Source organism: Spea bombifrons, chromosome 13, assembly GCF_027358695.1.
Source record: "Spea bombifrons isolate aSpeBom1 chromosome 13, aSpeBom1.2.pri, whole genome shotgun sequence".
Lineage (NCBI taxonomy): Eukaryota > Metazoa > Chordata > Amphibia > Anura > Pelobatidae > Spea > Spea bombifrons.
The window spans coordinates 10,047,282-10,063,626 of NC_071099.1; the positions used below are offsets into that span (position 1 = coordinate 10,047,282).

General features: G+C 52.3%; 2 protein-coding genes across 4 annotated transcripts; both read right to left on the reverse strand.

The window, feature by feature from the left end:
- Window positions 1–128: 128 nt before the first annotated feature.
- ZNF512B (zinc finger protein 512B) lies at window positions 129–8,716 on the reverse strand. 2 transcript variants are annotated; one of them, XM_053453560.1, is made up of 17 exons: window positions 8,646–8,716; window positions 7,562–7,693; window positions 6,695–6,768; window positions 6,303–6,431; window positions 5,853–6,016; window positions 5,530–5,663; window positions 5,122–5,193; window positions 3,985–4,110; window positions 3,728–3,852; window positions 3,467–3,553; window positions 2,916–3,014; window positions 2,636–2,803; window positions 2,273–2,470; window positions 1,989–2,090; window positions 1,841–1,903; window positions 1,575–1,673; window positions 129–1,352 (listed from the first exon to the last, which is right to left on the reverse strand). In XM_053453560.1, exons 2-17 carry the CDS (start codon window positions 7,689–7,691, stop codon window positions 1,068–1,070), a joined length of 2,055 nt encoding a protein of 684 aa, XP_053309535.1. In that variant the 5' UTR covers window positions 7,692–7,693; window positions 8,646–8,716; the 3' UTR covers window positions 129–1,067. The 2 variants fall into 2 exon arrangements, with proteins under 2 accessions (XP_053309535.1, XP_053309534.1); XM_053453559.1 differs by having other exon boundaries at window positions 3,467–3,559.
- Window positions 8,717–10,841: 2,125 nt separating this feature from the next.
- Window positions 10,842–14,373, reverse strand: SAMD10 (sterile alpha motif domain containing 10). 2 transcript variants are annotated; one of them, XM_053453562.1, is made up of 5 exons: window positions 14,226–14,373; window positions 13,101–13,282; window positions 11,965–12,133; window positions 11,227–11,367; window positions 10,991–11,150 (listed from the first exon to the last, which is right to left on the reverse strand). In XM_053453562.1, exons 1-5 carry the CDS (start codon window positions 14,230–14,232, stop codon window positions 11,128–11,130), a joined length of 522 nt encoding a protein of 173 aa, XP_053309537.1. In that variant the 5' UTR covers window positions 14,233–14,373; the 3' UTR covers window positions 10,991–11,127. The 2 variants fall into 2 exon arrangements, with proteins under 2 accessions (XP_053309536.1, XP_053309537.1); XM_053453561.1 differs by having other exon boundaries at window positions 10,842–11,367.
- Between the last annotated feature and the right edge of the window lie 1,972 nt (window positions 14,374–16,345).

The window sequence follows — 16,345 nt, forward strand, 5'->3', positions numbered from 1 at the left end:
ATCCCGAGAACAGGAAGTTGCTTATTGTTATATGGGGGGCTTCCCCTTCGATTGGATAGTAAGCCCCCCATAAATACGTGAGCCAGATTTCGGTTCCTGACGAGAAACCAGATTCATCTAAAAACGCGTTTTTTTTTTTGTTAAATTGAAATATTTGTTTTATTGAACAGATAGAACGTGACACATCCGGCGTTAACCCTTCGGGAGCGTGGTCCCTGCCGGCCACGAAATCTAAAAAAAAAACACACCCTAATTTATTGCACGCATAAAAAATACACAAGCAGCCTAACGGAGGAGCCGCGTACCAATAATAAAACGCCCGTCACACGCGAGACCCACTACACGGCACTCCGACTCCACCGGGAACCCTGACACGCGTGTGCCGACTCTGTGACACGGTCTAGTGCAATTACTTCAACTAGTAAAAGTGCATCCAAGTGTGTAAATATTCACATCCGCTGCCTTCTGCTTGGGACACGAGATGCGCAGATGCCTCCAACCCTCTGACCCCAAGAGCTTACAATTCGAAGAGGGTACTTTACGAAGCACTACGTGTTCCAGAAGCTCCTTAGTCGTGTTGGAGCCCGACGTGAATGCAGCACGCCAGGAGTTACTCCTGGCAACGGGTAGGAAGGCCTGGTTCGCCAGCATGCTACACGTATCACGTGACCGCATGACTATGTACACATACATGATTCTAATTTCTGTGGTTCCTAAACCGCGGAGGATGCCGGAAGCCAGACAGGGGAGTGAGTTTAGATTATTCCGCCCCATTAGCTTTATGCGCGTAACAAGCGGGGTTAGTGATGGTGGAGTTGTGCGTTGACGCACGGCGACAGTCTGAAACATTGTATATGACGTCCGACCAAAGTCTGTGGGTGCGCTCTGGTGGGATCCTGGAGGAGAAGGCATCTCCTGGGACCCCCAAACCCCCCAGATATCCTGCCTTCTGGAGACGCGCTCTAATCTAAAAGCCGCTCCCGACGCGGAGGGGCCTGTTTGGCGATCGGGCGGGAGAAGCAGGGGCCTGCAAACAGAGGTTCTTCTACGGAGCCGATCCCGGCCAGCTATTTGCCTCGTTTAGTCGGCAGACCCTTCCTCAACGTCGCCTTGAGCCCCAAACTGTGTGCGCTCGCGGGTTTACTTGTTTTCTTGGGGGGGATTTTTATTAAAGAGGGGGCTTCCTTCGTTTGGGGTGCCGACGTTGCCGGGGTGGAGGCAGGGGGCTTCTCTTTGGGTTTCTTTCTTTGTTTCTTGTCCGTTGCCCCCGTTTCAGACGCGTTCCCGGGGCAGATGGAAGAAGGCGATTTTCTTTTGAGGGGCGAAGAGACGGCGGAAGCTCGGAACCAGTTCTGCGGAGTGAGAGTGAGAGCCTTCAACACCAAACGTCACCAGCTTCCCATCCAACTACCTAATGACATACTCTAATGCGATGCCTTGCACAACGCCACGGCTTATGCCCCATAACCAGCCAATGTGACCCATAAAGCAATATGGCAGGACCTTGTACCAACCCACAGGTCCGCGCAGGACCTTCTATCCCCCGTACGGACGCCCACACTTTCTCCACTCACCTGTGAGTGTGCCTTCAGGATGTGATACTTCACACCACTCTCAGAGCTGAACTCTTTCTGACACAGGAGGCAGCGATACTTGCCCACGGAGTGAGCCCCCTGCCGGGGAGACAAAAGTAGCTCACGCTCAACGGCAAACGGAGTGTGCGATCAGTCATCCGCAGCACTCAGGGTGAGCTCTCATTCAGCACAATCACGTTCCAGGCAGGGGCCTGTCAGTCACTCAGAACACCCACTGTGAAGACTCACGAGTGCCCACTCATTACCTTGGTGCAGTTGGCTAGATGAGCCTTCAGTCCGGACACGCTGGAGTATATTGCTTCACAGCACTGCCGGCAAACGGGAAACAAATTAGTGTTTGTGTGTCGCTGAGTGTATGTATCAGTGTGTGAGCGTTTTGGTGGTAACACTCACGTTATTCGGGCAGCAGATGAATCCGTTCTCCTTCACGCGGCTTTTCCAGGAGTCCAGGAGCTGGGGGTTGAAGGTCGGCAGGCCGGGGCGCAGGTAATTCAGCTGTTACATGCAGGACAGATGTGAAACCCTTATAATAACCCCAACTGGGTTAATAAAGAGAGAGGGCAAGTGCCGATACCTATACTCACACTCCCAACACTCAGAGCAACAAGTTATTTCCATCAGAATTCCCCTCACCATCTCCCCCCCTTTGTCTCTATTGCCTCATTTGCCCCTATTACCCTTTTGCTGTCAGGTACCAGGTCCTCTCGCATCCTCCTTCTCCCACCATCCTTGGCGAGTTCATCTTCGGCGATTTCCTGCAGATGGAAGATGGCCACCTGGGCCGACTGGCGCCGTATTCGGCCACTGGGCGTCCGCTCGATGTCCTCCAGCTCTGCCTCCACCACTGCTTGCGTGGGCTCCGTGGGGGCCTGGAGCTAGAACAGAGTGGGGCAATTACTAAGTACACTTGGTCTAGGGGGGCACCATGGGCACTCACCTCCCAAACACTCACGCTCATATCAGCAGTCACAGGGAGCTCGCTCCCAGTGACCACTCAATGAGTGTCGCACCAGTAAGTGGACGCCTTAGCGACATCTCACCTGGCAGTGCTCGGATCGCACGTGGTAATCTCTGCCGGCCTTGGACTGGTATTCCCTGCTACAGTACGGACAGGAGAAGCGCAGCCTGTCGCCCGCCGTCTGCTGCCTCCCACAGCGCTGAGTGTGGTACTGATACCCCATCAAACTGGAGAAGGAGGCGGAGCAATCCTGCGAGGGGGCAGGGACAAAGTTATAGAGCAGGTACTGATACCGTATGTATCCGCAGTACATGTATGTGACGTGATCAATGGCTTGTCTGTATGTGCCGCGTGTGCTGTACCTCCTTCGGGCAGCGCAACTTCCCCATCTGTTTCAGAACTCTGCGCAGGCGCTCACGCTCTTTCTGTTCATCTCGGGGGGTATCATCAGGACTGGAAGACTGGAAGACACAACATGCCATGGGGGTACTATATACCCAGTGATACCCTCCACACAGTGGGCACACCGCACCAGCTCACACACAGCATGTACTCCGCGCCAGCTCAAACGCAGCGGGTACTCCACGCCAGCTCACACTTCAGGTATACCACGACAGCTCACAGACAGCGGGTACACCGTGCCAGTTCACACAGCGGGCATACCGCACCAGCTCACATGCAGCGGGTACACCGCGCCAGCTCACACATAGCGAGTACACCGCACCAGCTCACACATAACGGGTACACCGCGCCAGCTCACACACAGCGGGTACACTGTGCCAGCTCACATGCAGCGGGTACACCGCACCAGCTCACACATTGCGTGTACACCGCGCCAGCTCACACACAGGAAGTACAGCGGCCGCTCACACACAGGAAGTACCGCGCGCCAACACAATGAGCTCCCTCCTACCTTGTTGACGTGCTCGGCCATCGTGTGATAATTGAGACCAGCCTTGGACTTGAACTGTTTCCTGCAATGTTGACACCGCAAGGCTTCCTGCAGCTGGGAGACGCACACGGATCACTGCACAGACCGGCCAACTTCCAGGGACACGCAACACAGACACAAACACTGCACACACACATAGGTATACAGACACGCAAACCTACAGAACACACAACAGAGAGGGGCAAGCACCAGAGCTATGGAAGAACATATGACATGTCTCACCTGCTCACATACGTCCATGTGCTTCTTCAGACCAGCCATGGTTTTACGCGTGACGGAGACACAGTTAGGACACGTCACCACCCCCCTCTTATTACCATGACGTAGGCACGCATCGTCCAAACTGCCTGGTACAGGGGGCAAAGACATGCATGTGATCTGTACCCATCCAGATAAAAGGCTTTAGCGGGAACCCATGTTATCGCACAGTATCATTCATGATAAATCCCAAACCTATCTACCCGGGGCTTTTATTTTACCTGCAGCTGGTACTGCGTGATCACGTCGGATGCTGGGACCATCCCTCCTCTTCATCACTTCTTTGGTCCGTACGCATACCGGCCTTACCCGTCTTCCCCAGGATTTATCGTCTACTTTCCCGAGTCCTAACAGGGGCAGATACGGCGACGGAATGAAATATACCTCCCACAAATACCCTTTTATGTTCCGTAAGAGAGATGCTTTGGAGAGGAGCCCTGCTACGTAATGGCCACCCAAACGTGTCCCAGCAGAAGACCACAAAACGCAACGAGGACGTTTTTCCTCTAATAAGCATTTTTCTGTGTCTGGGTTTTGACTCTCAGTAACTATTCCTGTTCCTTGTGCCAGCTTGGATCACCAAACTTTGAAAAGGACGCCAACGATGACCAATCCCAACGATCCGAAACTTGTACAGGACGCGAGATGTCAAGGACCAAGGGTCGGTAACGGCTACCCATCTACTTAGGGTGTGTGAAAGAGGGTGGTTCGAATATCCAGCACCCCCGACCAGTGGTCCTCTAAATTTATGTCCCATATAAAGGGTTCCCTCTTACCTTCTTCTTGCTCAATGTGTGGTCAAACAATGCTCTTGTCTTCATCTTCAGCCCATCACAATGGGACACAACATTGGCAAAAACACACCTGAAACAATAAACACAGGGGGCATAGCCCTGGCCATGGAGGAAGCCAATGAGTCATGGAAGATAATATGTCCTTCTGTGATTGGCTGGATCAAACACGAGATCTATGGCCAATTACAGATGGGTTATTCTGATCCACTCTATGATTCACTGCCAGCTCAGCCAATGGGAAAGGGCTATATTTTGGAACTTGTTTTTCTACAATGTTGTGATCCATTGCAACATCAAAGCTGGAGATACGAAAACATTGGTTGACCAAGAAACCCTAACTCCCAGAGTGCTGCGGTGGTGCTGTTACAAGTGAAGATGTTGGATGGAGGGAAAAGAACCCTCGTAGTTCGGCCCCGCGGCTGAATGTCTCATGGGATGATCAAAAGCATTGGTCCTGAAAATGTGCCCAGCTTGGGGTAACAGGGCTGCCAACCCTGGGTTATAAGGAAACTCTGCTTTCAAGGAGCGGGAGGAGGCGACAGGAGCCAACGTGCGATTTTTCACCTTTCAGGCCGAAGGTCCCGCTAACGGACGGCTGCTCCCCGGTGAACTTCTTTGGAGTTTTTTGTTTCCTTCCTGACTCGAGAGAGAGAAAAACCAAGGAGAGCATTTGGGAATCATTTCAAAGAAAGAATGACAGAGAGGGGGAGACAGAGAGAGACAGACAGAAAGAGAGAGAGGATAGAGAGACAGAGAGACAGAGAGAAAGAAAGAGAGAGCAACGCTAAGAGTTTGAAACAATTCCAAGAAATGCTTGGAATTGGAAGAAATAAGAGAAGGTTTTATTGCAAATGTATGTTTCTACCCGCCGGGGACTTTAGCTCCACTCCCCGGTTAATGCCCCAAAAATGGGCAAAGGGAAAATGAAACATGAAAAGAGCGAGAGGGGGTGACGCACGGCGCGCTTCTTACTGTGTTTCATCCTTTCTGGGTCCTCGTTGGACGTATCTCCACGTCTGACTCCGGGGGTCTCCTTCCCATTCTCCTCTGGGGGCTTTTGCAGTTTTGTGTGTTTTGAACGCCTGGGCTGGAGTTTCTCAGCCGCTCTACGAGTGACATACAGGGAGCACATTTACAGAATTCTACACGGCTCTAATACCCCATAACAGACCCCCAGCGCTGCTCTAATACCCCATAACACAGTTATACCCCTCAAAAAACCCTCAGCGCTGCTCTAATACCCATACGCTGTCATAGCCCATATGGAGCTTGCAGCGTAGGGGTCCCACTTGCACCTCTCTTTTGCCCCTCTGCAGAATGCTGGTTGTTGAGGCCTTTTCTCCCTGTTGCCTCCGAGGTCTGGATGATTCCAAATCAGATGTTTCTGCAGCTGAGACTTGGAGATAAAGACGGCTTCGCAGAACGTGCAGGAGAACCGCAAACGGGAGGAGAGTCCGGCCTGGAGGGAAGAGAGTCTGTGAGAGCGACCAGTGACATGGGGGTAGTGTGTGACAGCGAACGGGCACATGGGGTAGTGTATGAGTGACAGGGCACATGGGGTAGTGTGTGAGTGACCGGGCACATGGGGTAGTGTGTGACAGTGACCGGCACATTCGGGTTGTGTGTGAGTGACCGGGCACATGGGGTTAGTGTGTGAGTGACCGGGCACATGAGGTAGTGTGTAAGTGTGACCAGCACATAGGGTAGTGTGTGAGTGGCAGTGTGAGTGGCTGGTGTTCACTCACCCCCTGGCAGCGCTCGTAATGCTGTTTCAGGCTGTAAACACTGGGGAACTGAAGCCAACAGCAAGAATTTGGACATTTCACTCTGGACTGAGACTTAAACATCTCCTTCCACTGGCTGATGAGGGAGGCCTGAGAGAGAGAGACAGAGAGGGAGAGAGAGAGAGAAAGAGGAAAGGAGGACAAAGAAGGAAGGAGAGAGAGTGAGTAAATGAAGCAGAGATTAAACCCCCGCTGGGTCGCTGGATAAAGCTCAGTGAAGGTCAGATCGGGTTCCTCGGGGGGGGGGGGATTTGAGGCCTCTTGGAGGTAAGTCGTGCTTTAATTTAATGGACCTCAAACTTGAGACCTGTCGGGAGAGGGGCAGCGAGGGGACCTCTAGATAACCCCTTTACCGGTATCACCCGCAGCTCTCGGCGTCCGGTCCTCGGATATTTCCGCTGAGCCATTTCCCGAGCAGAGGGGCCATCTGGGAAAAAAAATGATCAGTCAGAAATGGCCATGATTTGCAGGGGTCCCTGACGCCCCCGAGGCATGTATCAGGACCACCTGGTCAGAACTACCCCGATCATTCAGAACCATGGAAACCACACCCTAAATAACTAATTTACAAGGTACTACAAGGGTTAACGGGGCTCCAAAAATGTACATCCCGCCCTGACCGCCAGAATAACCTCAGAAAATAAAAATCATCACATTTTCATTGGAGGCCACGAGGGTACTTTAGATTCTGGATTATCTCCAGAAGTTTTAGATGTTCTAGATTTAGACGGGCAAACGAAAGACGGGGGTCCCACTGGAACCATTTCAAAGCGCATCGCCGCGCGGCGGGGTAAGAAAATCCTCCCTCGCTTTGAAGTGGTGCCAGAGGCTCCTCTTTAAACCACCGATGGCCCCAACAATCCCAGGCGCTGAGACGTTACCCGGCGGAGAGAGTCTCTGCGAAAAGGCTTCAAAAATAATGTTTATTTCATGTTAATGAGGCCGAGGAAGGCTAAAGGAGGTCGAGGGAGGCTGAGGGTGTCTAAAGGAGGTTGAGGGAGGCTGAGGGTCGCTGAAGGAAGTTGAGGGTGGTTGATGGTGGCTGAAGGAGGTTGAGAGAGGCTGAAGGAGGTTGAGGGAAGCTGAGGGTGGCTGAGGAGGTTGAGGGAGGCTGAGGGTGGTTGAGGGAGGCTGAAGGAGGTTGAGGGAGGCTGAGGAGGTTGAGGGAGTCTGAGGGTGGTTGAGGGAGGTCAAAACCTGAAAACAGCCAAAGTTCTAACCGATTCTCGGACGTTCTGAGGCCAGATGGTTCTCAGGATCAGGGGTAGGGACGGTGATCTGGGGGGCAGCTCGGGAACGGTTGGTCCTGGGCATATTTCTCCGGGTACCGGTGGGCAGGTGGTCAGCCATGTCTGCCGGGAAGGAAAAACACCCATGTGCGTTAGAGAGAGAGGGGTTCTAAGGCAGATAAACCAGGTAGGAACGGGTTACACAGACAGAGAGAGGGTATTAAAGGGGGTGCAGGGGGCAGAGGACGGGTAGGGATGCGTGTAGAAAAAGCGAAGGTTTCACATCTAACCCACAAGGTGCCATTTCAGACCTGGGGCGAGACCAATGGGATATGGCATTAGGGCAATAATAACTCCAGATCGGCAAGAGGCGGGGTAAAAAGCGGGGGCAAGTTGGGGAAGATGGGGCAACTAAATTAATCGCCCTACTCAGGGCTCTCATGGACTGAACCCACTGACAGGGAGAAGGATGGGGTGCAACCTCCTTCCTGTCTGGGGCAAAAGGGACGATGAGAGGGCAATTAACCTGCACTGCCTCCCCAGGAGCGACTCGTCTATGTCTCTGACACCAGGAGGCTGTTTCTCGCTGCAGGTCGGTCTCTCCTCCAGCTCCAGAGCTTCTTGCGCTGTCTCATTGGGTCTACTTCTTGGTTGCAATAGACTGTCTCTCGCTGTCACTAGGTGTCTCTCACTGTCACTGTCTGGGCGGAGTTGTCACTCACACTCTGTGTCTCTGCGAAGCTGTCTCTCGCTGTCACTGGGTGTCTCTCGCTGTCAGGGTGGAGCTCTCTGCTCACACTCAGTGTTTCAGTGATGCTGTCTCTCACTGTCACTCAGTGAGTGTCTCTCCCTGTGTTGAGGTGTCAGGTGGGGCAGGAGTCCTGTCTGGGGAGGTTCTCCGGGGCATTAATCCACTGGCTGAGGGCAGGAGCCCCGTGTGGCCACAGTCCCCCTCTACCGGATGCCCCTGGTCACTCCCCCGGTACCGAGTTCTCCCCGCTACCGGATCCCCGGTCTCTCCCCCCGGTACCATATCCCAACGGTCTCTCCCGGTGCCGGGTCCCCTGGCCCTTACCTACCGGGCCCCGCAGTTCTCCGTCATGCGCTGATCGTCTCTCCGCCCCCGGAGCCCGAACTCTCGCGGTACTGGGGGGGCTGAGGGGGACCGGGGGCAGAACCGGGGGAGGGAGAGAGGATGGCCCGATGGAGGGTTATCACTGCCCCTTCCCACCGGTAACACAGTCCGTGTACTGATTTTTACTGTATATTACATTTATATAATATACCCTACACTCACCCCAATACCCTATACATACCCTACACCCTATACATTACTCACCCCAGTGCCTCAACCTGCACACTATAGTGACCCTATTACCCTGCACATACCCTACACTCTATAATTACCTCAGTACCTTATACAGACTCTGCACACTATACTGACCCTATTACCCAATACATACCCTACACCGTGTACATTAATCACCCTGCACACTATATTGACCCTATACATACCCCACACTGACTCTATTACCCTATACATACCCTACACTCTATAATTACCTCAGTACCTTATACAGACCCTACACACTATTCTGACCCTATCACCCTATAGATCCTACACCCTATCTTTAGAATTATACCCCTATACCATACGGATATTTGTTTCCTATGTCCCTCCAATATATGGATCAGTATAGTGCGGTGAATCCTGTTCCCTAACCCTATACTGATCCATATCCCATTGTATATACATTCAGCAAGTGACCCGGCGTCCCGTATCAGAATATATATTCCTATATGTCTCCTGCTGCTCCGTACCCTATATATATACATATATATATATATATATATATATACATATATATATATATATATATATATATATATATATATACATATATATATATATATAAGTGTAGTATAGCATTGTACGGCTGTAAGCTGCCGTCCTGCGAGGTGCCGGATCTTCCATCTTATTTCCAACCAACCCACAGATAGTTAAAGACTCCATAATGACTCCTATATGTGATGGAAAAAGGAGGCAGCGCATGCCGTATACCGGAAAGGGGCCACATCCAGCACTCACCCCATGAGCCTGTATACCAGCAACACTCCATACGGACCATGGATTCCCAGTAACTGTATTCTATGTACCAGTAACAATTAATCCCGGGTGGAAAAATGCCTCATTTACCCCAAACCCCTGGCGGCCCCAGATCCCAGAAATCGACCCAAATCCACACCGGGAAAAGTGCATCCGTTTATTTAAATAATGGAATAAAACTTTATATAAAAAAGGAAGAGAAACAATGCGTGAAGGGGAGCGAGGGGTTAAATACGCTGATCCACTCCTGCACAGAGGTATCTTAACCCTTTACTCACCGCCATGTTCAAGTCTACCCGGCAGTGCAGGGGTTAATATCACAGTGACATAACAATACATTCCTATCGCCCCCCTACAAGAAACCCCCCAAAACATTCTGCCCCCTTTACAATCACATATCCCAGCCTTAGCCCCAATAGCCCTGCCAGCCACACGCGTCGGCGCACTGCCCAAAATGGGATAAAAAAAGACAATTACAGTAAAACAGAAATCTAAAAAGAGACTCTTGTGCCGCCTTTTCTTCTTTCTGTGATATATTGAGTAAAAAAAAACAAAAAAAAAAAACACATTCTACAGGCAGAAAATAAAAGTCACTTTTCACAGTTTTAGGTTTTTTAGGTGTGCGCAGAAACCGGTTCCATAGCTAAAAATCCCCCCCCAGATTATATTGTAGACCCCTAAAAAAATACATTGAGACGCACAGAGACCTATAGATAGTAAATAGGAGACCTATAGATCAGTAAACACAGTATTTACAGTATATTGCATTATTAGACCATCTATACGGAACGCAGGGGCGGGACTGTAACAGAACTCATTATTATTGTTATTATTATTATTGATACATTTCTACCCGCCAATAAATATCATGTAATAACGTTATATACAATGTATCCATATATACACACATAATAATATATGGCTGTATTGCTAATATGAGGATTTCTGCGTCTTCGTGGCTGGTTCAGCGGATGCTACACGATCTTATCAACAGGTCATAAGCCCCGAGATCTGACAGGTAGCCTTCTGAGGTTTCCAGTAGTCATATAGATTGTGGACGTTATCCGGATGATTAAGTCCCGTGGCTAACGTGGCGGGACGTGTTTAGGGTGCATAGTTGATGTCCCACTCTGCCTGAAGTGGGGATCCGGCCCAGATTCGTCCCGTTGGGGGTTCGGGTTCTCTGGGATTGGTACAGACGCCCGCCAAGAATCACAGTATCCGGTAGTGCGGTCCGGTAAGCCTCGCCCCAGCCCACCCGTACCGTTACTAAAACCGTGGAAGGATCACAGTGACGCTTCATTAGAACCCCTGGAAGGAAGATGGCGGAGCCGAGGGGCCGCTCCCTGCACCCCAACTGCACCCTGGCGACTCTGGAGACAGCAGCTGGTCTGAAGGTGGTCACCGCAGGTCCCGAGGAGCGACCGGCTCAGGGTTCCCGCCATCTCCCCTATGAGAAGTTCCCAAAGGGCGCTGTAAGAAGAGAAAGAGAGGGGTGAGAAGTGACGGGGCGGCCCCCGCGGACAGGGCAGCGCTGGCTTCTTGGTACCTTGACTGAGTAACTGCAGGTTCCGAACCTCTTCTCGCACCTGAAGCTGCAGCACCTGCTGTAACACTTCCTGCCGCTGGGACTCATGGATAATCCCCATCCGCTGCAGCTTCTCGGCGTTCAGCCTCAGCAGCGCGCGGCCTGGGGGGCAAAAACACACAGTAAGGACCCTTCAGGGGCAGAACAGCAGGCCCCATGGTACCCCACAGGACAAGATAGGCCCACCCCTACCTATGCCCCTCCCACTTGTGCCAACTCCTACCAGGCACATGCAGCACATGCAGAGCAGAACTGGGGAGGAAAATTTCTTTCGATTGTAAGCTCTGCAGACCTCATGTCTTTGTCATTAAAAGATCTGCCCGGGTCTCTCTGCATCCAGCCCCCCCTCCACTGCCCATCTTACCCCTCCCCGAACTTTATACTCTCTCTCTCTCTGAGGATTAAGTCTTTTATTCTTATTGCCCCTGGGGCAGATCTATTCTCTTGTGTGTTGCGAGGGGTGTAATCGGAGAGGAGGCAGAGTGCCTGGCCGAGAGAGGGGGCGACAGGGAAAGGAGCCACGTGATGCCACTTTAGACTTAACCCTTTCTGGTGCGCTGTTAGGCATCTGGATACAGAGGCGCACACAGCAGCCCAAATACTGCCCCAAAAGTCCGGTCCGAGGAGCATTTGTGGCACAGGATAGCGGAGAGCGCACGACGGCGGCGAGACTCGGCCAGTTCATGCGCGGCCACCCACCTGTAATGGCGTGGTGGGCGAAGGCCTCCACGTACGTCAGGTAGTTATGCGGACAATACTTCTTCAGCCACTTGCAGACGTCCTGTTGGGTCCACAGCACCACGGGCTTAGAGAGGCAGCTGAACGACGGGCTGGTGTGGTAGATGCCGTAGTGGTCACCGGACCGGACCTGGGGCAGATCACAGGTTACCAACAGAGGCCGCGGCGCAGGATGTCAGCAAGCTGGACTCCAACTCCCATCATGTTCTAATCAAAAGCACTGCACTAACACCCCGATAAAACACTGCAGAGCATCGCACCGAGGTAACCGACTGCTGAGTGCCCCGGTGCCTGGGTGTGATAGATCCCTGGCGGGATAACCCAACCTCCGAGGGAACCATTCATTATGACTGCAGACATGCACCCTCCGAGCCTAAACCCTGCCCTGGACCCGGACACTGCAGCTTCCTAATTGCCCTCTGCGTCTCCCAATGCTTCCTCCGCTCTGCTGTGGGGGGGCGGTTACTGCGACACTCTGAGGTTACTGCTTTCCCAATTAGCCGGGGTGACTATTACCTCCCGCGGGATCATGTGACCAGCCGCCCGCCAACCTGTGACCTCATGCTGTGCGGCAACCAGAATTCAAAGCAGGAGGAAATACTTCACATTATTAGTTTAGATTGTGTATGTAATAATAACGACAACAACAAAATAATAATAATAATAATAATTAATAATAAACAAAAAAATAATAATAACAATAACAACAAAATAATAATAAAAAAATAATAATAACAATAACAACAAAATAATAATAACAACAATGATAAATAATAATAACAACATAATAATAACAACATTAATAACAATAATAATGTCCTGTCCCATTGTACAGCGCTACGGAATTTGATGGAGCTATATAAAAGAATAAATAATAATAATAGTAATAATAATTATGATGCTGCACGCCATAAACTCTGCCGTAAAGCAGTTGGCGCGGTGAGGTTTCAGAGCAGGGGCTGCACCCAAAGGTCACATGATCACCAACAATGGGGCGCTCCGGGCCGGCAGTTAAAGGGACAGTCACCCTTTTTTGCATTTTATTTTTCTATACGTCTCACAGCGGGGTTGTTATTTCGGGGGGGACGTGCCAGTACCTGAGTCACCTCTGTGCCCGGCTGTTTCAGGAGTTTGATGACCCGGCCTCCGGTTGACCTCTGACCTCGCCCGTCGTGCCAGGTTAAGCTGGGGCCCATCTCCCTGCGGAAGCGATGGTTGAGGTTCTCTGCTGACACTGTGTGCTCCAAGAGCTCCCGGCAAAATTTAAAGTGAGCAGCGGCTGCCACGGGCCAAAACACATCACAACACAGCGTTTAGTGGGTTAATATACAGCATGTGCGAGGGCAGAGGGCTTTGTACAAGTGCAGGACTCAGGCCAACCGAGCTTGTATTGCCTCTTATGTCACTGCAATTCACACGCACATTCACATGCGCACATTCACATACGCACACATATTCAAACGCACACATTCAGATGCGCATTCAAACATGCATTCACGCACACATTCACATGCAGATTCACACACATTCACACACACATTACACAGCTTAAAGTGTGTTTGTGCAAATTTCACGTCACATCACAGGTGATTCCGAGCTGCATGAATCCTAATACAGGGTTAGCGTGCAGTATATACGTGTATGTAGCATGTGCGTGTGTGGGTTCATGCGTGCGTCTGTATAGACCTACAACTGTATGTATAAAACAAAGCCTGATAAACACGCTGCGCACAAATTATAATCACCCCCTACAAACTGCCCCGCTCACACAATACCCCCTCACTGCCCCCCACTCACATAATACCCACACATTGCCCCCCACTCACACAATACCCCTACACAGTGCCCCCGCTCACACAATACCCCCACACACTGCCCCCTCTGCTCACATAATACCCACACACTGCACCCCTGCTCACATAATACCCCCTCAAACTACCCCCCCCCCGCTCGCACAGTACCCCCACACACTGCCCCCCCTGCTCACATAATACCCCCACACACTGCCCCCCTGCTCACATAATACCCCCCAAACTGCCTCCCGCTCACACAATACCCCCACACACTGCCCCCCCTGCTCACATAATACCCTACACACACTGCCCCCCCGCTCACATAATACCCCCACACACTGCCCCCCCTGCTCACATAATACACCACACACTGCACCCCAAACGCAATTCCCCGGCTCCTGCCCACCCGGTGGCTCTCCCGGCTCTCACCGTCCATGTTGCGCCTGCTGTCTGGGGTCTGCCCCGGTCCCCGGCCGCCTCCCTCCTACAGATCCCGGCTCCAAGGTCAGTGAACACGGGGCGAGTCCGAGCCTCTGTCTGTCTGCACGGGCACGGGACACGCGTGGGAGGGGGAGGCATCCAGCTCCACGGGCTCGGTGCACGCGGCGGGGGCACGGGTGGGATGGGAGTGAGATGCTCTGAGTCTGGGGGGTGAGATGCTCTGAGTCTGGGGGGTGAGATGCTCTGAGTCTGGGGGGTGAGATGCTCTGAGTCTGGGGGGTGAGATGCTCTGAGTCTGGGGGGTGAGATGCTCTGAGTCGGGGGGGGTGAGATGCTCTGAGTCGGGGGGGGTGAGATGCCCTGAGTCGGGGGGGGGGTGAGATGCCCTGAGTCGGGGGGGGGGGTGAGATGCCCTGAGTCGGGGGGGGGTGAGATGCTCTGAGTCGGGGGGGTGAGATGCTCTGAGTCGGGGGGGGTGAGATGCTCTGTTTGGAGGGGTGAGATGCTCTGAGTCTGGGGGGAGAGATGCTCTGAGTCTGGGGGGAGAGATGCTCTGAGTCTGGGGGGGTGAGATGCTCTGAGTCTGCCGGGAGAGATGCTCTGAGTCTGGGGGGGTGAGATGCTCTGTTTGGAGGGGTGAGATGCTCTGAGTCTGGGGGGGGTGAGATGCTCTGTTTGGAGGGGTGAGATGCTCTGAGTCTGGGGGGAGAGATGCTCTGAGTCTGGGGGGAGAGATGCTCTGAGTCTGGGGGGGTGAGATGCTCTGAGTCTGCCGGGAGAGATGCTCTGAGTCTGGGGGGGTGAGATGCTCTGTTTGGAGGGGTGAGATGCTCTGAGTCTGGGGGGGGTGAGATGCTCTGTTTGGAGGGGTGAGATGCTCTGAGTCTAGGGGTGAGATGCTCTGAGTCGGGGGGGTGAGATGCTCTGAGTCGGGGGGGGGTGAGATGCTCTGAGTCGGGGGGGGGGGTGAGATGCTCTGAGTCGGGGAGGTGAGATGCTCTGAGTCTGGGGGGAGAGATGCTCTGAGTCTGGGGGGGGGGAGAGATGCTCTGAGTCTGGGGGGGGGTGAGATGCTCTGAGTCTGCCGGGAGAGATGCTCTGAGTCTGGGGGGGGTGAGATGCTCTGAGTCTGGGGGGGTGAGATGCTCTGTTTGGAGGGGTGAGATGCTCTGAGTCTGGGGGTGAGATGCTCTGAGTCTGGGGGTGAGATTTGTTTGGGGGATGCTCTGACACTGTATCTTAGTCTCGGGGTGAAGGCGCAGATTCTAAGGGTTTTTACCCCAGTCTCGGGGGTGAATGGGCAGATTCTCAGGGTTTTTACCCCAGTCTCAGGGTCAAAGGGCGGATTCTCGGGGTCACACAGTCTCCTCTGATTTAATGATATCTGAGCGTCCCGATTGGTGCTTTTCTCCCTGCTTTATCACAGATGGAATACAGGTGACTTTACCTTCTGACTAGTCCTGGTTTCCATAACAACCATTATCAGGGGCATTTGGTGAGTTGCCCTGTGGCTCTCCGATAGCATCTGTGCCCTTATCCGGCCCTGGGAGCAGAGCGTGGAGTACACTGACAGCTGCTCCGTAATTATTTTCTGGTAATTCTGGTAAATTGACCATTAAGGGGCAGGAAGAATCATCTTAAAACCCCCAAAATAATTGATCTCTTTGGAAGGTTAGGAGAGCGTGACATTTACCCCACCGGCGGAGGTATAGAGTATACCGATACAGAAATAACAGACCTATATTTGGTGAATGAATTGTCGGAGTGCTAGCTCCTAACACCACATCGGTCTCTTGTTCAGGAAAGCAGAAACAGTTTAAATGCAGGCAGTGCAGTAATTACTCAGCGGCGGCAGCAGGGAGGCAGATCCTTGATTAATTCCGAGTGACTCTGAGGCTCGGCGGTGTCTTTGAAGTGGGAAAGGATCCCTCCTGGGGATTTGCGGGAAGTTATATAGGGCAGGAGCCAGATACCCCCTCCGAGGGTAAATCCCGAGATTTGGGGCATATATACGCCTCATTTATTTATTATTCCCAGCTTAAGAAACCCTCGAAATATTAACCCTTTAACAGCCCATCTGGAAGATTCTATGCAGCCACTCTCCAAAT